At 48.8% G+C, this 21521-nt stretch overlaps 1 protein-coding gene across 1 annotated transcript in view; it reads left to right on the forward strand.

Moving 5' to 3' along the window:
* The first annotated feature begins 16 nt into the window (after nt 1-16).
* The window catches only part of LOC144275017 (uncharacterized), a 37782-nt gene continuing 16277 nt past the window's right edge, over nt 17-21521 (forward strand). Inside the window, exons 1-5 of the mRNA XM_077834092.1 lie at nt 17-4533; nt 6189-6447; nt 7770-8571; nt 12470-12939; nt 12974-13196. Of these exons, the coding sequence (XP_077690218.1) occupies nt 8548-8571; nt 12470-12939; nt 12974-13196 (717 nt within the window). The 5' untranslated portion in view covers nt 17-4533; nt 6189-6447; nt 7770-8547. The remainder of the gene's footprint in view (nt 4534-6188; nt 6448-7769; nt 8572-12469; nt 12940-12973; nt 13197-21521) is intronic.

Below are 21521 nucleotides of genomic sequence, written 5' to 3' on the forward strand. Positions count from 1 at the left end.
TTTTTGAAAAAATCAACTCACAAGGGGCAAACAGCTCTACAACATCTTCTTGTTTCCTTTTTGGTGTCTCTGTCCATCACTGACAATGCAACTGGGATCTGGCTTTCAGCCCCTCCCTCTTCTGTCTTCAAATAGAAAATCTCTGCCATTCTAAAAATGTTCAAGTGAACTCTCCGGGGATGGAAGAGTATTTCCAGAACACATCAAAGAAATTGAACTGGTAGTTTTTGAGAGGAAGACTCCTCTGAGGCCAAGAGGTGGGGGAGGGGAAACGTAGGGATGAAGAATATTGGGAGCCAGCGGCCTGTCAGCTCTACACAGTGTTGAAACTGAGGTGAGCTGAGAAGTTTTTGTCCCATTGTCCATTTCTGTCATAGTGGCTCCATCTGACCCTGTAGTTTGCCAAGGTGGTTGGTGCTCATATCAGGCATTTGGTTATCAGCATATATTTGAGCTTCCAGAACCTGTGAAACAAGTTCCACCCGTTTTCTGACACCCCGTCAGGGAATCCTGGTCTTGCTCAGAGCATCTCAGTGGGCTCTTCTCCAGTGGAATCATTTCAGCCCCCAGGGTCTGCTTTGGTTCCTGTAGATATTACATACATTACCCAAGTTCTCCTGCCCCGTCTAGCCTGTGTTTGGACAAAAGCTGGGAATGGGCGACAGGGGATGAATCACTTGATGATTACCTGTTGTGTTCATTCCCTCTGGGGCACCTGGTATTGGCCACTGTCGGAAGACAGGATACTGGGCTAAAGGGACCGTTAGTCTGACCCAGCATGGCTGTTCTTATGTTAAATTTGGGACCTTTTCCCTTGGTTGTCCAAGTTCCCAAAAACTTTGAAGCCTGTCTTCTCCGGAGCAATAGTCCCAGCTCCCAAAGATTGAGATGGGGTGGGGGAATGCGGCTTTTTATGTACTTCATTTTCCCCCAACAAAAACACACTACCCCCAGGGCCTTATTCTTCCTTTGTCCAAACGGGGTCCCCACATCCTTTCTTTCAGTCCCATAATAGAAGAAGGCCCGTCACCCCTTAGCACAGTATCTTTAAGAGTCTGGGCCTTCCCGTTTCCATAGGGTCCTGTGCAGTGGCAGAACTTACCATCATGATGCATCTATCGGCAAATCCAGCTTAAGTGTCTCTGTTGCCCACCGGCCCAATGTACCTCCAGGTCTCTCCCTTTCTGACTTGGGGGTGGCCGATCTCTTCCTGTTGTTGGATCTCCTCGGCACATTGCTGCAGAAGCCTGGGAATTCCCAGCAATTGGAGCTGGAACTCCGGTGGTCGATGCTCCTGCCCTACACTCCAACTTGGTCTCTCTTCCCTCCTCGATGGGAGGAGTCTCTCAGTCCTGCCGTCTACGCCATACAGAAATGGATGTGCCTATTCTCTTTAGCACCCCCTTATGGCCAAATATGGCTCTGCAGTGGACCTTGCTCCCTTTTTTGCCAGTCACCCTATGACAGAGGGGATGGGCTATTCCACCCATCACACCCTTTGGGGGTCCTTAAAGAGCGATTTTATTGGGGGAGGAGCAAAATATAGAGATAGGTGAACTGGAAGACAAGACCTCGAGATTGATTATGACACTGTTGGACCTTCATGTTCCTGATCCTGAAAGGCATCGTGACTGGGCCAGAGAGAGGGAACCGATGATATCACCATCTCCCCTGTCTTCGGCTTGGTTCTGAGCTGCACTTGGGATGGGAAATGAGTTCCTACTGCTGCCCCGTCCCTCCTGTCTCCTTTTCCTTCCCTTTCCTGTCTTTCGTTGTTTGCCTTCTGTTTAAAAAGAGCCTGCCTGAGCCGGACAAGATGACATTTTTTGCAGAGCTGCTATGAACTGATGACCAGCACCTCCCAGAAAGCAGCGAGTGACTAAACCCTCATGTCTGGAAATGAGGAATTGCAAGGTAAGGTACATATCATCCCTGCGTAGGGGTGAAGGTGGAGAATTGGAGGCGGTGGCCTGGGTGTGCAAGAGGCCTAGCTGGGGAGGTCTGTCTGGGATGGGGGTGATGGGTGTGTGAACCAGCTATGTTATAGTTTAGGGTGAGAATCTGGTTAAACGATGACTCCTCTGACTGCTCTCAAGCCCACACGCTTGCACCAAATGTCTTGAAATTGGCTGTTCCTCATGGAATGTGGGGTAATTTCAGCAATGAATTCCCACAATGCAGCCCTTTGACCCTCTCCCCCCAGCCCCAGAATATTTCACAAACTCAACAGAGTATTTTCTTTTTATTTGCAGGCCTGAAACCATGGCTCTGATATCACTAGGGTGACCACATTTCCTGAAGGGAAAATGGGACACCATGTGGGGCTAGCTCAAGGATCCCTCCCCAACTCGCGCTGGGCTGGCCTGAGCAACTCACCTGAGCCCCACTCCGCCAAGGGGCTGGCATCGCTGCTCTCCCAAGGCCAGCCCAAGGCTGGCATCATTGCTCACCCCCCTGCATGTTCCTGTGCACCCCAGTTTCTTGACAAAACTGGGCATTTGTCCCGTTTGCTCTTGCCAACTGCTGGAAGTTGGCAAGAGCAAACGGGACAAATGCCCACTTTTGCCAAAACAGGTGGGAGGGCCATGACAGGGCTTAATAAAGGGATTGTCCCAGCGGAAACGGGACGTATGGTTACCATAGATGTCATGGCAATATTTGATGATTAGAAGGAGCAGGGGCAATGTTGGAAGGGATTAGATCTGCAAGTTAGATAATTACGTAGAAGAACTGAATCAGAGGGGATTTATATCCATATGACACACAAAACGCTACATTCTTCTTAGCATATGCACCATGTGACCAGGACTCATCACCAAATTTGGTGGGCTGGTTGGATCATTAGCTTCCCAGACCGGGGCCAGGTACTGATGGGGAGTGCAACATGAATGCTGAAGAAGGTCATTAAGGTTTCTCCGTCAAGCGCTCAGAGTTAGGCCAAAATCAAGGTGCCTGGACGGTGTTAATTCTGTCCCATATGGGTGTGTGTTAGGGTGCAGTCTCTAATGACAGAATCCCCTAATGCACTGTTCATTAGCACCAGGCTCTGCCTCACTCACTCCTTTTAGACCTGCTGTGGGTGATGGAGCCACCATGTCCCTGTCAGTGCTGAAATCCGGGGGGAGATTTACCCATCACTCCAGTTTGAGGGGACCCCACGGCTTGTCGCAGTCTCCTGCTCAGCCGGGTGGGCTCCTGGGTCACAGGAGAGGCAGCAGCAATAAATCTCTGCTGAGCAGAGAGAGCAGCCCCCTTTTGCAGCACCCGGAGCCCTCCCCTGGCGACGGTGTGTTTTGTTTTGTTTTTATTTGGAGCTGAAGTCTGGCAGTTTCTTGTTGCATCTGGTGAGTCTTCTGTTGCTCCTCAGCAGCAAGCAGTTCCATTTGCCCCCTGTAAGCTTCTTTTTCCAGCTGGGCCAAGGCTTGCTTCTCTCTCATTCGAATTTCTGCCAGTTTTTGTTCATGTTCCAACTGCAGGCTGTCTCTCGGGGCTTGCAGTTTCATTGCTTCTGCTGATGCTTTCTGGCTTGCTGGGCAGCTGTTACCGAGCTGGGGCTGTGTCTCACCAATTCCTGTGGCACCGGGGGGCCCTGCTTGTTGCAAAGGGGGAGGAGGAGGCTGCTTTGCTCTCTTTGCTCAGGATATCAGGGGTTGAGCTTCCTGGGTCAGACGCTGCTGCTGCTGCTTCCATTGTGATCTGGGAGCGGGTGTAGTGTAGTAAACTACTACAGTAAACCATTAAACCCTAACCCTGCCTCCAGCTGCTAGACCCCCCTGATCAGACCCTGGCCACCCCCTGATCAGACCCTGGCCACCCCCCTGCTCCGATTGCCCCCCTTTGCCCCTTTTTAACTCCTGTCAAGAGCAGTCCGCAGAATCTTAGAGCTAAGAAGGGCAGGGTGAAGGGCAGTGGCTTCAGCAGATGTACTGAGCAGTAGCCCATTCCTGGGCAGATCAATTTACTACACTACACACGTAGTTCCTTTCAAAAACTGCTTCCCGACAGAACTGGCTGCTGTGCTGGGACGGATCAGCTGGAGCGATCTGAGCCCGCTTGGTAACATCCGCCCTCTTCAGTCTCTTCTGCCAGCAGTGAAACCAGCTAAAGAGGGCAGAAGGGGCAAATCGAAGGGGAGGGATGGAGAGAAATTGTACAGGGGCCAAAATATGTCCAGCAGAGGGTGAAATAGGAGGGAGGGGCAGATGGACCAAATCAGGCATGGGGGTGCAGGAACTGGGTTCAGAAAGAGGGAGATGCACTGGCAGAAAGGGATAGGGAGGGGATACAACATGCCACAAGGGGAGGGGGTGAGTCAGCTGCAGTGGTTGCCAAAATAGGGTGTGGGTGTCAGAGGGCCTTGTGTTCGTTGCTGGAGGGTCCATCTCAGTGCCCTCTCCCCAGGGCTGTGCTGTTAAAAGTGCCATGTGGCCCAATGCCAGATACAGAAGCCCATCTCTACCTGTGAGGATGTCTCGAGCTGTCAAAGGAGGCTGGATTCAGTGCAGTATTTGACACCCCCACTGCCCTAACAAGGTTGGTAATGATCACCCTGGCTTTTGGGTTTTAAAAGAATTGTCACTTTCTGTCGGTGGAACATGCTGGCATATGGCCTCGTCCCAGTTCTCAGATGGGTCGTACTTGGCAGTATACTGCTGTCGCTGTATTGAGAGCTCTGGCTTTTGCTTAAGCCAGACCTAGGGGAGCCCACATCATGGCTTCTGCTGGCCAAGCTCAACGCACACGCCAAAGTTGCATCCTTCTGTCTGTCTCCCACCCCTGCCCCATCTTCTCTGTGTGCCACCCACCTCTATTTCAGGGACTCTCTGCTAGAGTCCCCTGCTGCCCTCCCCAGGCCAGGGGCTCTGGGTTGCTCCTCCCAATTCTGGGTACCACATTGTCTCCTCATGGCAGGGGCCCTGTGAACCTTCATTATATACTTCCAGCTTCCCCACAGCAATAGGAGCTCTGTGTGCCCCATTCCCCACTCCCCCCATTCCAGCATCCTCCATTCTCTCCCCTCCCCATGCCAGGGTGGTGTGCACCCCCATTTGTCCCCTTCCTCTCCCCCCTCCATACACCTTTACAATTTGTCTGCATGATAAGTCATTCAGGGGTGTCAGTATGTTACAGTATATTGAGAGGATGGACGGCATGAGGGAAGATTTAGTGGAGCCTTGGACATAGCCCTTGGCATGATGTGTGTGTGAGAATGGGGGACCATGATATGGGGCACTTGAGGGGCATGTCACATGGAGAATACCAGTGGCAGGAGGAAATAGTAGGCCTGGGGGGAAAGTGAGATTTTTTGGGGGGAGAGGGAATGGGGGTGCACTCAGAGCTGCTGGCATGAAGGAGGGGTTTGGGACAGTTGCAGGGAGTGATGGAAATAGCAGGGGATGAGAGGGTGACGCACAGGGAGTCTGGGGTGGGGGAGAATGGAGGGGTGTGTGCACTTAGCTCGGCCTACAGAGTTCCTGAGCACTTCAAGAATACAGGCTTGTCTACAGGATGAAATTGAGTTAATCTGGTTTGAAAATGCTTGCATTCACATGGCTCAGCCCATCAGTATGTACTAACTCCACATTAGCAGGAGCTCTGGAGTCCTCTTGCAAAGTAGCTTGCTTCAAATTGTATTTACTTTGGTCTTTTGTTTCTGTGGATGGGTGCACAATTGCTGTGTGCCGCTTTTTGCATGCTTCCAACAGCTATCCCATAGTGCTTTGCACGTTACCTGTTACTAAGCTGTCCATTTACTTGTGTGTCCTCCCTACTCTGGTGTGAAGTTGCCAGGACATCCCTTCCCCCAGATTTTGCCCATTTGCTCCTGGATCCCAGTGTATTGTAATTCTGTACTGATGTCTGTATTGACATCCTCCCCCCCCCCCCAACCCCTCACATGCCTGCCACAGCTGCTTGGAGCCGTGCTGAGACCTTTGATCTCACCGCCATCTGGTAGGACGCATCGCATTGGTTCAGGAAGCTCTTCTGGAAGCCACAGGAATGGGGACCTTTGTGTGGATGTAGCAAAGCAGATGTCCACAAGGGGTCAGGGCTGCCAACCAGTGCTGGATAAAGGTCAAGCAGCCCATGAGAAAGTACATTGCAATGAGGGATTGAGGGAGACAATCCAATAGGGGACATGGGACTTTTTCATTTGTTGATTAACTGAACAGATTTTCCAATTATAGCATGACCATCCCAGGTGCTGCTGGAATCCTGCTGTCAGACTCTCCCATCCCACCCCACCCCACCAAGGATCCATCAGGGGATGCCCAGGAGGATGCCACAGAAGCTGCCCCCATGAGCCAGGGTCTTTTTGTGACTCAGGACAGCTAGCCCCAGTCCTGCCTTGCTACAATGCTTGCTACAATACTTCCTGCCCTGAGTTCCAGCTGAAAACCCAGGCCTGGCCTGATGAGGGAGATCAAGTGCAGGGAATTTTGGCAGGTAAGTCCCCACCTTTACAATGTATTTTTTATTATTATTGTTGGCAGATGTGAGCTAATCCCACACCACCTAAGGCACCGGCTAGCATGGCGCAGTCACGGTCTGTGCCCTGCTCCCCTCTGCCCCACCTTCCCTGGCCGACTTGAATATCGGAAGCACGGATTTGGGCAAAATCTAACCATTTATTGAGACTGCGCTTACAGGAAAAGAAACTGGGTTGGTTTTTGTAATTTACATGAGTGCACATTGCACACCCAGACAAGACACAAGCAATGCTGCTCCCAGCTGAGGTACAAATGCCCTGTAGCTGACAGTCACTGTAGGACCCTATCTTTTTTCCCTCTGCACTTTCTCCATATCTGCAGGCATAGGGTGCTGATTCTGTGAAATCTGTGGGGCTCAAGCACCCATGGGGAGAAAAAAATAGGGGGTGCTCAGCACTCACCAGGCAACAGCTCTTCGGAGGCTGGTGGGAGGCACTCAGGGGAGGGGGCGGAGCGGTAGCAGGAAGAGGCGGAGCAGGGGTGGGAGGAGGCGGAGTGAGGGGCAGAGCGGGAATGGGAAGAGGTGGAGCAAGGGCAGGGCCTTGGGGAGGGGGAGGGGCAGAGCAAGGGTGGGACGAGGGTGGGGTCTCGGGGGAAAGGAAGGAGTGGGTGGGGGGTGGGCTCGTCTCGGAGCAGGCGTGAAGCACCCACTGGAGAAAGCGCCTGTGTCTGCAGGAGAGATTTGGCAAAACAGCAGACTGAGAAATGGCTCTGTTTTGTTTCACACATTATAGGGAACAGCTGCACACCCCTTATGCCCCCGGAAAGCTTACAACCCCTTCCACGTCTGCAGCACTTCCAGGGGGACGTCCTAGTGAATAACTTCACAGTGTATCTCGATGGTCTGCCCTTTGCCTCTTTGAACTAGACCTTTCTTCCCTGCCTCCTAGTCACCCTCCTCAGCGTAACATCATCGAGAATCAGGATGGCCTACAGGGGATGGAGAGGAGATTACTATCCAGCTCACCCCTGTATGCTCCTCCCAATCTCCCATTTACGCCTCAGATGCCATAGGAGGGCCCCCAGCATGCAAAGCTGCAAAAGCAACCCGAAACATAGCTCCCACCGCCGCACCCGTGTAACATGGAAGCAGATACAGTTGGCTGAAATCCAAATGCACTTAGAACCCTGCATCCACTTGCCATCTCTGAGTGTCCTCAAAAAGTCGGGAGAGTCTCAGGGAGATAGTCACAGATACATCCTAAAAAAAAAAAGCTGTCATGTTGTGTCTGGGAGATAAACAATAACTGACTGGGTTCTTTCCCTCTACTCCCACAGTCGTAGCACCTGCTACAGCCAGAAAACCAAGGACAGGGCTTCTATGTACAGCGAACAGGCTGGCCAAATGAAGGAGGAGAAGAAGGAAGATTCGGGAGTAGATTCTTGCAGAGCTCATGGCGGTGTCGCAGAGGAAAACCAGGCTGGCTGAGAGGGAGACAGCACATGAGACCCCAGAGGAATTAAGGAATGCAGCTCTCCCAGATCATGCAGTTGGCCAAGAACGCAGTGTCGATGTACCCTTAGTCTCAGTGGTGAGGGAAAGAATAGCTGTAGCTAAGGAGAGCAGCACCATGGTGAAGGAGAGCGTGGAAAAAGCCAGAGAGATGCACAGGCAACGCACAGATGCGATCCTGAGCCAAAATGCCCTTCTGCAAAACATGCTGCTGCTAGGCTAGCAGGCCCTTCAGTCCTGTAATTTGGGGCCCAGCCGTGTCCTGCAGCCCCTGGACAATGCTGGCTCCTGGGACCACCACCTCCTCACAGCAGTGCACCCAGGGGCCTCTCAGAACCAGCCTCTGAGTGCCCAGAACACTTGCACCTGGGACTCCAGCATTTTAGAGCCCCGCACTCAAACCTCAGAGCCTATGTGGACAAGAAGAGCCAGAGGCAAGGTGTATATGCCCCTGCCACTTTGTGCCTTCTTTCCCCCAAATTGCTGTGTTTGAAATGGTCTCACTTTTGCACTTTGAGTTCTGTTTGCACTGTTGCAGCATTAAAGGATTGTGTATAGTAGGCTATTTTAAGAATATAAGAATGGCCTTCCTGGGTCAAATCAATGGTCCATCTAGCTCAGTATACTGTCTTCCAACAATGGCCAAGGCCAGGTGCCCCAGAGGGACAGAACAGAACAGGTGATCATCATGCGTTCCATTCCCTGTTGCCCATTCCCAGCTTCTGGCAAACTTTTTTTTTGTAGATGGGTTAGTTAAATGTATTTCAAAATACAAAGATACAATTTTTCCATTGGTTTATTTTGTTGTTGTTGTTTCATAATAAAGACCACTCCCAATACATCCATTACGAGCCATCATTGCAGTTAACATGGAAAATCGTTGAAATAATGGTTGGGATTTGCAAAAGCAATTAGGGAACATTGAATTTCAGCCACCCACCCAGAATACCCCAGTGCTCGCAATGTCTGTCTCCCAATACAACCCACCCGGGCGCGCAAGTTCGGCCATGGGACTCAACATAGAAACAACAGGCATTCCTGGCTGCATTCCCTCACTATTTGTGTTTTCCGTGGGACACCTTGCTGCCTGCTCGAACCTCCGAGGAAGTCTCCGCACTTCAGCCTCCCACCCATTGTGATGGTCTCACAAATGTCGTGCAAAACACAATGTGCAGTAATAATGGTTGGAACATTTTTTTGTTCTGCTTCTTCTAACCTATTTCATAAACTGTGTCCCCTGCCTTTCAAATGCACACTTCCCTGTCCTTCTGCAGCTACTGCCGTGACCGAACCCTACAATTCTCAGGCTGGGAGGGACCTCGAAAAGTCACCCAGTCTCGCCCCTAGCTCTGCGGCAGGACCAAGTAAACCGAAACCAGCCCGGCCAGGTTTTGTCCAGCCTGTTCTTAAAAACCTTCAGTGATGGGGATTGCACAACCTCTCTAGGCCAGAGCTTGTTTAACAGCAGGTGAACATAAAACAGCCACACTGGGTCAGACTAAAGGTCCGTCTAGCCCGGTATCCTGTCTTCCAACAGTGTCCAATACCAGGGGCCCCAGAGGGAATGAACAGAACAGGGAATCATCAAATGATCCATCCCCTGTCACCCATTCCCTGCTTCTGGCAAATAGAGGTGAGGGAGATAGTTTAAAAGTTCCTTCCTTCTGTCCAGGTAGTCTGTATATGGCTTCATTAGCCAGAGCATCAAGGAATAAGTCAGGTCTCCCAGAATAAGCAGACCGACCTCCACATCATTAATGTATAACAATGCTCCTGGAGGCGAACAGTCCTTTCTCCATTAATGTAAATAGTACTGAGTTCTGAAAGATCCTAGCATCATGGGCCTTCCCAAACCATCCCGCATTTATATCTGTAAACCTGCCACAGTTGGTCCACCAGTCTTTGGAGCATCAGGAACAAAGGTGGCTTTCTGTTTATAAATTCTGCACTCTGGTGGGGATGCGGGGTGGAGGTAAATGATTGGCACATGGGGTCCATCAATTGTACCTATATAGTTTGGGAACCGCATGTGTGCAAAGCCATCAATTGTGTCCTGAGCATGACCCAGCTCCATGAGCAGGTTAAATAGCACCTTGTCAAAGACATAGCAGACCTGCATGAGAATGGCCCCCAATAGTTGATATCCCCATTCCCCAAATTGGTTGGCTACAGACTGGTAATGTTATGGGGTGGCCAGCTTCAAGATGGCAATGATGACCCATTTCTCCATGGGTGCAGAATGCTGCATGTTGGCAACGCTGTTGCAGAAGCTGTAGGGCCGGTTCTGCACAGATCTCAAAGAAGGAAGCCTTCTGTATCCTAAAGTTTATCCATGGTACGCCCACTGCATGCAGGTCTGGTTGCCCCATCTCAAAAAAATATATTGGAATTAGAAAAGGTACAGAAAAGGGCAACAAAAATGATTAAGGGTGTTGAACGGCTTCCGTGTGAGGAGAGATTAATAAGACTGGACTTTTCAGGTTGGAAGAGAAACCACTAAGGTGGGGTATGAATGAGGTCTATAAAATCATGACTGGTGTGGAGAAAGTAAATAAGGAAGTGTTATTTGCTCCTTCTCATAACACAAGAACTAGGGGTCACCAAATGAAATTAATAGGCAGCAGGTTGAAAACAAACAAAAGGAAGTATTTCTTCACACAAGGCACAATCAACCTGTGGAACTCCTTGCCAGAAGATGTTGTGAAGGCCAAGACTATAACAGGGTTAAAAAGAGAACTAGATAAGTTCATGGAGGATGGCTATTAGCCAAGATGAGCAGGGAAGATGTCCCAAGCCTCTGTTTGCCAGAAGCTGGGAATGAGCGACAGGGGATGGGTCACTTGATCATTACCTGTTCTGTTCATTCCTTCTGGGGCATCTGGCATTGGCCACTGTCAGAAGACAGGACACTGGGCTAGATGGTCCTTTGATCTGACCCAGTCTAGCTGTTCTTATGTTCTCTCTTCACTGCTGGTCCGCCCAGCTCTACAGAATGATCTTCTCCCACCAATTCATGTTGGTTTCCAGGGTCCAGAAATGGTGCTGAATGCTGCATAGGTGATCCAGGATCCAGTCCTTTTTTTCCAACAGCTTGGCGACATCTTCCTGTTCTTCCTCCTGGACCTGCTGCCATCGCTTCGGAGCATCCTCCTGCTGCCAGAGGAGCTGCTGCTGCTGTAGAATAGTTTCCTGCTCCCATGTCATCTGCACGGCAGTGCAACACACAAAGTCCAATGCTGAATTCATCTGGCTTTGAGTGCAGTAAAGCAGCCCAAGCCGCCTGTACGTGTTTGTGCTCATCACTGCAGCAGTGTGGAGCATTGTTGCGTCTGGCTGACAGCAATTCAAAAATGGCATCCGCCAGTCCAGAAAAGAAGCAGGGGACGGAGACAGCGGAATCATGGGACTTTTCTTTTTCATTTAAGCCCAGCTGGCACCCCACAATTCAGAGGGAAAACAACCCCAGGATACATGCTGCTCAGAGAGCCAACCAAAGGACCATTGGATACCCCCAGAGAACGATATGCCCTCAGCTCATGGCAAACTCCCACCGGGGGATCACACAATGCAAAGTGAAAACAGAACAGGGGTTCTGTGTGCATGTTATTGGATTGCAAATTACATGGAGTAGAACACAAGGCTTTGGATTAAACCTCCCATGTAGACCCACCCTAAATCTAATACCCTCTTTGCTAAGGTAAAGCTCAGTCTTAGGTTATGTGTAGCAAGCAGGAGCTACCTACACTAGGCTTACCCTCTGTTGCTCCTTTTGACCTGAGCAGTCAGCCAAAGTTGGAGGCCCTGTGCGTTGTTTCTGTTAGGAGGAGGAAATGATGGAACCAGGTGTCTTTGATGCAATCCTGATTAGAATCATAGAATCATAGAATATCAGGGTTGGAAGGGACCCCTGAAGGTCATCTAGTCCAACCCCCTGCTCGAAGCAGGACCAATTCCCAGTTAAATCATCCCAGCCAGGGCTTTGTCAAGCCTGACCTTAAAAACTTCTAAGGAAGGAGATTCCACCACCTCCCTAGGTAACGCATTCCAGTGTTTCACCACCCTCTTAGTGAAAAAGTTTTTCCTAATATCCAACCTAAACCTCCCCCACTGCAACTTGAGACCATTGCTCCTTCTTCTGTCATCTGGTACCACTGAGAACAGTCTAGATCCATCCTCTTTGGAACCCCCTTTCAGGGAGTTGAAAGCAGCTATCAAATCCCCCCTCATTCTTCTCTTCCGCAGACTAAACAATCCCAGTTCCCTCAGCCTCTCCTCATAAGTCATGTGTTCCAGTCCCCTAATCATTGTTGTTGCCCTCCGCTGGACGTTTTCCAATTTTTCCACATCCTTCTTGTAGTGTGGGGCCCAAAACTGGACACAGTACTCCAGATGAGGCTTCACCAATGTCGAATAGAGGGGAACAATCACGTCCCTCAATAAGAAAATACACATGGCAGAGAAACCCTGTAGCTGCCCTGAGTCTAGACAAAGCTTCGCTGTGAATTCAGCACTTATTGTACATCAGATGATCCACACTGGAGAGAAGCCCTATAAATGCCCTGACTGTGGGAAAAGCTTCCATTTGAGCTCAACTCTTCTTACCCACTGGAAAATCCATACAGCTGGGAAACCCTATGAGTGCCTCAATTGTGGGAAAACATTCCGAGAGAGCTCCTACCTTCTTACGCATGAGAGAACACACACGGTCAATAAACCTTATAAATGCCCTGACCGTGGGAAAAGCTTCCGTCTGAGCTCCGCCCTCATGGAACATCAGACAAGCCAGACAGCAGAGAGACCCTTTAAATCCCTTGAGTGTGGAAACAGCTTAAATCAGAAATCAATCCTTATTACCCAGCAGAGAACCCACACTGGAGAGAGACCCTATAACTGCCCTGAGTGTGGGAAAAATGTTAGTCACAGCTCAGCCCTTATGGAACACCAAAGAATCCATACAGAAGAGGGACCATTTAAGTGCCCTGAATGTGGCAAAAGGTACAATGATTGCTCAGCCCTTATTAAATTGGAGAATCCACTCAGAAGACAGACCCTATAAGTGCCCCGATTGTGGGGAACGATTCATTGTGAGCTCAGGCCCCATTAGACACCTGAGAATCCACACTGTCATGAGACCATTTAAGTGTACTGAGAGTGAGAAAAACTTCCAGGCGAACTTACTCCTTAAAGCACACCAGAGGATCCACACGGCGGAGAAACTCTGTAAATGCCTAGAGTGTGGGAAAAGCTTCAGTGTGCGCTCACACCTTGTTAGGCATCAAAGAACACACACAGGATAGACCAACACGACATTTTGTTTTGTTTTTTCTTGTGGTTCTGTTCCATTCATCCCACTCATCTGGAGATTGTGGAATCTATGGGTTGCTGAGGATGGGTGCTGGGTCATTGAGAGACTGGTGATCCATGAGGCATGATGGTGGGTGCTGGGGAGGGGTAGGGAATATTTGGAAGTTGGGTTCTTGCTGGATGGGCCCAGCCAATGGGAGAGGGACCTGTGCTGCTGGTGGGCGGGTTACTTGCAGACTGGGATGGGAGTTGGGGGTTAACTACACTGGAGTCTAGAAGTTTTCCTTCGCCAACAGAGACTGAAAAGCAACATGCCCCCACACTGCCGTCCAACTCATGCTCTGACACAAAATCTCATCAATGACCTTGGCACTGTTAAAGGAGATTAACTTCCTGAATGCATGGGCTGTGCTGAACCCTTAATACTGCAGCCTATGGGGTCACCGCTCAGGTTGTGCATTAGAGTGGGAGTGGGATGAAGTTGGCTGCGTATCGCTTTTTTGGTGTGTTAGGAACTAAAAGCCTTATGGTGCATTGGAGCATGTTATCCAGGGTGTTTGTTGTAGTTGATGTGAAGGTGGCAAGGAATACAGGAGACTTTTCTCCTAACTTCTGATTCCCACATTTGAAGTTTCCAGGTGACTGGGGTGTTTCTTGCAGCCACTCTATATAGGCTCTGGTTTGGGTAATTTTATACAGTGACTTTCATACAAACGTTTTTTTCCAATATTCTGAGCTCAGACATTTTCCGCCTCTGGACCCAAACCCTTGTATTTTGGGTAAAGGCAGCTTGTGGTGGGGGAAGCTAAACTGGAGCATTTAAAAAAAAAAAAAAACAGTTTGCAAACAGCAAACAGCTTTCCCGCATCTTCTGTCTGTTTCCTGTTTGTTGGGTCTGTCCATCATTTATGTTGCAACCAGAGTCTAACATTCAGAGCCTCCCCCTTCTGTCTTCAAAAATAAAAACCCTCCTGTTCTACAAATGTTCACATTAACTCTCTGTGGGCTGGAGGGTGTTTACAGAATACTTCAAAGAAATTGGACATGTGGCTGTTGAGGGGAAGACTCCTCCAAGGCCCAGGAGAGAAGGAAGGGTGGGATGCTAGGAGGGGAAACATGAGGATGGAGGTCTCCCCTCCTGTGTGTGTGCCTATATCTGATGACATCTTAACCACTCTCTCAGTCCCACCCACATGTGGAAGCCAGAATTTGAGGGGCCCTCGTGGGTCCTGGACCCCCCTCTGACACCATCGAGTGAACTGGCATATGGGGAAGCTCAGTGGCAGGGGAGCTGAGAACAGATATGCTCAGAGCTTCATAGCTAAATACAAGGTGGAACAGATTGTTTAGCATAACTAGTTAACACATATTTCAAGGGATCATTCCTGAAATATGTGCTAACTTCTTATGCTAAACAATCCATTCCATCTTGTATTTAGCAGTGAGGTTCTCCATGTGTTTCCCAGACTTGAAGAAGAGCTCTGTGTAGCTCCCAAGCTTGTCTCTCTCCCCAGCTGAAGTTGGTCCAATAAAAGATATCAACTCACCCACCTGTTCTCATTGATATCAGTGGGAATATTCGCACCGCATAAAGTTAAGCATTTGTTTAATTATTTTTTCTGGATAGGAGCTTTAGTTTGCAAGCAGATACTGCAACCATGGATTCACTGTTACCTCTATGAAGAATGTTATTATGTTCCTATTGCATTCAATGTTGGTCAGGACTTCCAGTAACATAATTTTGGTTTTGTTTTATTTTAATAAGTTTTTCATTTCTTTTGTTATCCTGCAAATCCTAAAGCACAAACTTCTCTTCAATTCTTTAGTCATGTTGATGTTAATTATAAGGTTTATTTGTTTATATCTGACTTTCATAGCCCAGGCTCACTGGTGAATTTGGTTTACATTATCACATTTCCCCAATTTGGAACATTGATTACAGGCATCACTGGAAATAAGGCGTAAATTTGTAATGTTGAGGGTAATTAACTATTGGAACAATTTACCAAGGGTTTGTGGTGGATTCTCCATTGCTGACCATTTTAAAATAAAGATTGGATGTTTTTCTAAAAGCTCTGCTCTAGCAGTTATTTTGGGAAGTTCTCTGGCCTGTGCTACACAGGCAGTCAGACTAGATGATCACAATGGTCCTTTCTGGCCTTTGAATCTATAATATCTGCTCAGTAACTGATAAGTTTTTTTACATCGGTATCAGTCCCACCTAAGCCCTGCAGACCACTGTCACATCTGCCACCAAGCTGTGAACAGCCCCCCTGGCAAGAATACCCCTCCACACCGCTACTGACACAGCCTACTCAGGGCTGAAATAAGGCATAATTGATCCCTTATGTTACACATTCACCTCTCCTCACATCACAGTGACAGCTCTGCCAATCTGTTCCAGCTAATCCCTCTACCAGTTAGTACAGCTACACCTAAAACAGTGAAGGCAGCTGTGTATGCACATAAGTGCTCAAGGGCACCATACCCTTTGTAGAAGTAGTGGGGAGGTTGCGAAGACCAAAGCACCCCCTCCCTTTCCACAGCTGGCTTCCCTGTCAGTGAGCCAGCTGCCCTCTCTTCTGGCACCACAGCTGCCCCTAGTGGGCAAAAGGTGTAATTGCAGCGCTTCCACAACAGAATCTATTTTTCTGCAGAGGAAAAAAATATCTGTGGAGGACATGAATTGTGTGTGTAAGCAGAGTCAGAATGGGCTCCACACTGACATCTGGTGGTGAGCTGGGGAATAGGACTTCAGGGGCTGATCTCGTTTGCATGGGCACACCCACCCTGCCTAGCATGGTGGGACTGTTTGCCCAAATGGTTACTTTGGCTTCTGCGGGATCCCCAGTTTCTTTGTTATTGGGGCAGGAGTAATAAAGTGTTGTTATCCTGGTTATGTGGATCAAGGACAGTAGAACTGTTCTTGGCATTTTGTGACAGAGGGACTCACCCTCAACTAAGTAGCACTCGCTAGGTCAGGGACATGGGTTCCAAAACCTAGTGTGTTGAGAGAGGTTGTGGGGGTAGGTATTTGTGCATGGCTGGGGCCTTAGCTGCTACTTTGACTCTCTTCCTTCTTTCTATGGTGTAATAACAGAGTTAATTTTGATTCCCTTTGGGGGTCTTGTTATATACTGCAGAGCTGAAATCACTGATACCTACTTCTAAGCAGAGAGGTGTAGCAATCAGATGTTGATGCTAGCACTGGAGCATGTAAAGTGCCCCATACCTTTCTTTCCCCCCCCTTTCCACTGGGGCTGGGAGGTAAACTCTGCAAATGAATTTTTGAACTCTGGAGGGTGTGCACTGACCCAGGACAGAAACTGTGAGAGGGGTGACTTTTGGGTTACTGGATGCAAGAACCAAAGGGAAAAGACACAGCCCAATCTGCTTGGGGGTGGGTCTTCTGGTTCATGGTTTGTGTTTATGAGCCCTAGTTGTGGTGTTTTCCCAATTTAATGCTAGTTATTTATCTCATGTTATTAAAGATTTTTGCTATACCGAGACTCTGTGCTTGCGAGAGGGGAAGTATTGCCTCTTTGAGGCGCCCAGGGGTGTGTGTGTAATTTTCCCAGGTCACTGGGTGGGGGCTCGAGCTGACTTTGCACCATATTGTTGAAAGGGAACCCCTATGTACTGAACCCATGCCCTTGCTGCTGTCAACTCAGCCTGGCAGAAGGGTTACATGTGCTTATGTTTCTTTTGTTTAAAAGTGGGAGGACCTTGGCCCCCCTGGCTTTGGTGCTGGTGTAAGTGCTGGAATTCAGGTCTGTGGGACACAACACAAACAATGGTACAGTCTCTCCAGCCTGGATGCACAAAATACTCATATAAAATCCCCTCAGATTTTCCCCCTATTCCCTCTAATTAGCCAATAGCAATTTAAAACCCACTCAGAACTTGCCCATTTTATCCATGAGAGTTTGAAATATTCTCAGGTTTCAGAGTAACAGCCGTGTTAGTCTGTATTCGCAAAAAGAAAAGGAGTACTTGTGGCACCTTAGAGACTAATCAATTTATTTGAGCATGAGCTTTCGTGAGCTACAGCTCACTTCATCGGATGCATCCGATGAAGTGAGCTGTAGCTCACGAAAGCTCATGCTCAAATAAATTGGTTAGTCTCTAAGGTGCCACAAGTACTCCTTTTCTTTTTGAAATATTCTCAATTTCCTTTTTGCTCTCCAAAAACTGCATATTTACAGGGAAAAGTGTAGATTTTTTATTTCCCTCTCTCACCCCATTCTCTCCCTTTCAACAACAAGCACTTCTGGGTTTAGAGGGAAAGCAGCTACCCTGTTTCCTTGGCCCATTTGGGGGAGGCAGACAGGTGAGAGGGTTTAAACTTCCCAATGATCCACTTTCCACTCATGCTGGAGAATCCAGTTGTTTCCATGTTCTCGTCAATACAAACAGATGTTTGCTGAGGAGGGTTTATTAAGGATGCCGTGTAAAGTCTAGAGACCTTGACTTCCCCTGCCCTTGGTTTCAGGGCTGGGAACGTGTAAATGGCAGGAGAGGTTCGGAAACTGTCAGCCCTAAGCAACTCTGACCGGCTTTTGTGATTGTGCTTGTCTCATTGCAGAGGGCTTCAGAGTCTCTGGTGTAACAGCAACAAGGAGGGACAGGGACAGATGTAGGAGTCAGGAATCTCGGTATGAAATGGACTAAAGCCCCTTCTGAAACTTCCCCAGTTATGCTCTTCACCTTGACAGGCTGCAGAATAGCATCCATGTTTTGATCCAGGTCGTTCCATTGCCCCGGGGATGGGGAAGGGAAATGGTTGTAGTAGAACCAGCTCAGGTAGGATATTTTCAGGGGACTGCTGAGGGGATTTGTCCTGGAGCCAAAAGTCCATCTCAGATTTAACAAGTCTCAGCAGGTTTCAACAGGGCTCGAGGTATTCACCAGACTCTCACTGCCAGAGAGTCTTAAAAGTTAAAGGCTGATAGAACAGATAAATGAGAAACCTCCTGGCAAGGCAAATGGGAGTCACCAAGACCCCGCATATACCTTTGTATCAATTGACTGTCATGTCTGACTGTCCCATGTGCCAGGCATTTGAGAAGTTCATCTACTTTAACTGTACTGAGGTCACCGTTAAGAATTTTATTATAAATCATGTTTATTCCAGGAATGCCTAGGGCCATTTAAGACTGAGGACCCATTGTGCCAGGTGCTTTACAGAGTAATCAACAGTCCCTACCTCTAAGATCTTACAATCTAAATGGTCAAGACAGACACAGGGTAGGGAAAAGGGGTATAACAGAATCATAGAAGTGTAGGACTGGGAGGGACCTCATGAGACCATCTAGTCCAGCCCCAAGACCAAGTAAACCTGGACCATCCCTGGCAAGTTTTTGTCCAACCTTCCTTTAAAATCCTCCAGTGACAGAGATACCACATCCTTCCTGGGTAACCTATTCCACTGCTTAACTGTCCTTATAGTCAGAAGACCACTCCTGGCTGCATCGGCCCTCTCAAAGAGCATGAGATGCTGTGATATGCCTCAGGAGGGCCTTTGTCTCTATTATTTTGTCACTATGTAAGTAACAAAAGTAACAGCACCAAGAGCAACCCGTCACGTTTAGCTGTGATACCAAAACCAGTCAGCTGAAGGGGACGTCCGGGAAGGGGTCTGGATCCCCACTTGTCTGCTGAAACATGCTGCAGCTTCTCGCAGGCATCTGGAAACTTGACGCAGCCAGCAGCTGTAGAAAACTGGAGCTCATTAATCCTATCCCTGGGTCTGGGAAGACAGTGTGACGTTCTGGTCAGAGGTAGGCTAACCAAAGCACTTATATATGGAACAATGGATCAGAAAGACAGCCTGGCTGAGTGACTAAAATTTGGGTTTAGAGGATGAGAGGTCTGGAGTAAAATCCTGGTTCCATTTATGTCAGTGGCAGAACTCCCTGCAACTTCAATGGGGCTAGGATTTTACCACTGGCATCTATTCCCAACTGTATCTGATGTGACCTTTTGTAATCTTGCTGTTAACTTATTATTAAGTGGGGAGGTGGTGACTTACCAGGTTGTGGCTCTGGCTTTGGGTGGTCGGTAAGTACTTCATACACTGAATGCAGAGTTAAAGGTTTCCAGTGGTGTTTTGTGCCCTTCCAGAATATGGAGCGTAGCAAAACCGAAACAGGACACATCATTTGTCAATACAACCTCAACTCTTCCCTCTTTACCTGATGGCCCAGCATGCCAATGACACCCGGATATGTGTGTTTACATGTGCTCTGGGACCCTTTGGGAACAGAGCACAGAATCAGTGCAGAACAAAGTATAACACCTTCTCTTTGTTAGGGCAAAGCCTGGATTTAGGTCAGGAATAGATAACAGGAGCTACTTACACTCAGAGCGCTGCCCCTACACCACACAAACCATCCCAGACGTGCTAAGGTTACCTTCCTCAGACAGGGTCTGTCAGGCCTTCTCTGCCCCCGGCTGGAGATGACAGCACCCTAACGCCTCCTTGCCTGGGGAAATCCCACTCAGGCCTGGGTATGAAAAAAAACATACTTCTTCAGAGGGCTGAGAAGTGACACTAACCAATCAGGACCCAACAGGCAAGCTACAAAGGCTTGCCTGCTTCATCCCCGGGTGGGGGAGTTCTGGGTGATTCTGGGACAAGAGAGAAGCCCTTCTACCCTACCCCAGAAATCTTGGGTCAGGTCAGGGCCTTTGTTTAAATGCTGCAACCACGCAGTTACTTTCTGTATTTGTCTACAAGTTTAAAGATGTGGCCAGTCAAACTTTGAGTGTAACTTTCACCAGCACCGATCTGGCTGCATGAGTCCTCTTGCATCTTGCATCACCCGTGCTGAAGAGTCCTGAGACATTGCCTTCACTGACCCCTCACTAAGCCCTAGCGACCACAGTGAGGTCTGCCAGACTGCAGACAGTCCCCACGGCAGGAAGACACCCTGATGCACCTCTGCTGACACAGCCTACAGAACTTAGAGCCGAAACTAAACTTGGCTGGTCCTTCGAAATCCACACACACCTCTCCTCATATCATAGTGACAGCTCTGCCAACCTGCTTCCACTGTGATCCCTCCCCCTTTCAATATGGCTGCGCCAAGCACAGTGAAAGCACTGGGAGTGTGCAGGGTTGTGGGGAACACCCAGACCAGTAAGGGGTTCTGTCCCCGCCTGCCCTGTAACCTTGGGGCCTTTGTGCTGTGCTGCTAGGGTTCAATTCTCTGACACCAGCAGCCAGCCACAAGCCTAAGGTCTCACCCCGGCTTCCAACAGCCTCATTACCCCTAGCAGGGTGACACCAACAGCCCTTCTAGTCCCAACTCTCCCCAAATCTATCCTCCCCAAGTTCTTAATTACTAGCAGGGATCCTAGAAATCCCTTTCCTGTAGGAAAAAGTGGGAATTGCATTTTTACAAAGAATCTTTAGTTTTTACATTTTTGTGAAGAAGATATATATATATATATTTAAAATATATATATATATATATATATATAATATATATATATAGATGTAAGCAGTGTCAGGATGAGCTCCACCCTGACATCTGGTGGTGAGGTGTGGCAAGTTGTGGAAAAGAACTTCAGGGGCCGATCTCATTTGCATAGGCACACCCACCACGCCTAGAATGAGGCCATAGCTGCCCAAATGGTCACTTTGGCTGCTGTGGGATCCCCAGTGTCTCTGTTATTGGGGCAGGAAGAATAAATTGTTATTACCCTGATTATGGGAACTGTGCTTGGAACTGTACGTGGCCTTTTGTTATGATGGAGGGATTCACCATCAACTTAGTACCACTCGCTAGGCAAGGGTCATGGGTTCCAAAACTCTGTGACTTGAGAGAGGCTGGGGATAAGTATTAATACTTGGTGGTGAGGGCCTTACATGCTAATTGCACTTTTTCCTCTCTCTACTGTGGAATATCAGAGTTAATTTTGATTTCATTAGAAGTCTAGTTATAGGCTGCTAAGCTCACTTTGGGCTAACAGTGCACCAGCACTAGGGCTCCCCTACTACAAGCTGAATTCACCTAAGAGCTGAAATCACTGAGTGTTGTGTTAAATAGTGGGGGAGCCTGAAGATATATTGTGGAGCAGTTTGTGGGACGGCTGGAGTGCCTTGTGGACAGGCTGGTGAAGCAGTTCGTCGTGGAGCAGTTTGTGGATGGCAGGAGCTGCTTGTGGGCTGCGGAGCTGGGCGAAGGAGTTCGTGGGGCGGCTGGCAGAGCGGAGCGGAGCTATGGGGCGGTCAGCTTCAGATCATATAAGGTGCCTCTTACCCCCGT

Source organism: Eretmochelys imbricata, chromosome 14 (genome assembly GCF_965152235.1).
Source record: "Eretmochelys imbricata isolate rEreImb1 chromosome 14, rEreImb1.hap1, whole genome shotgun sequence".
NCBI lineage: Eukaryota > Metazoa > Chordata > Testudines > Cheloniidae > Eretmochelys > Eretmochelys imbricata.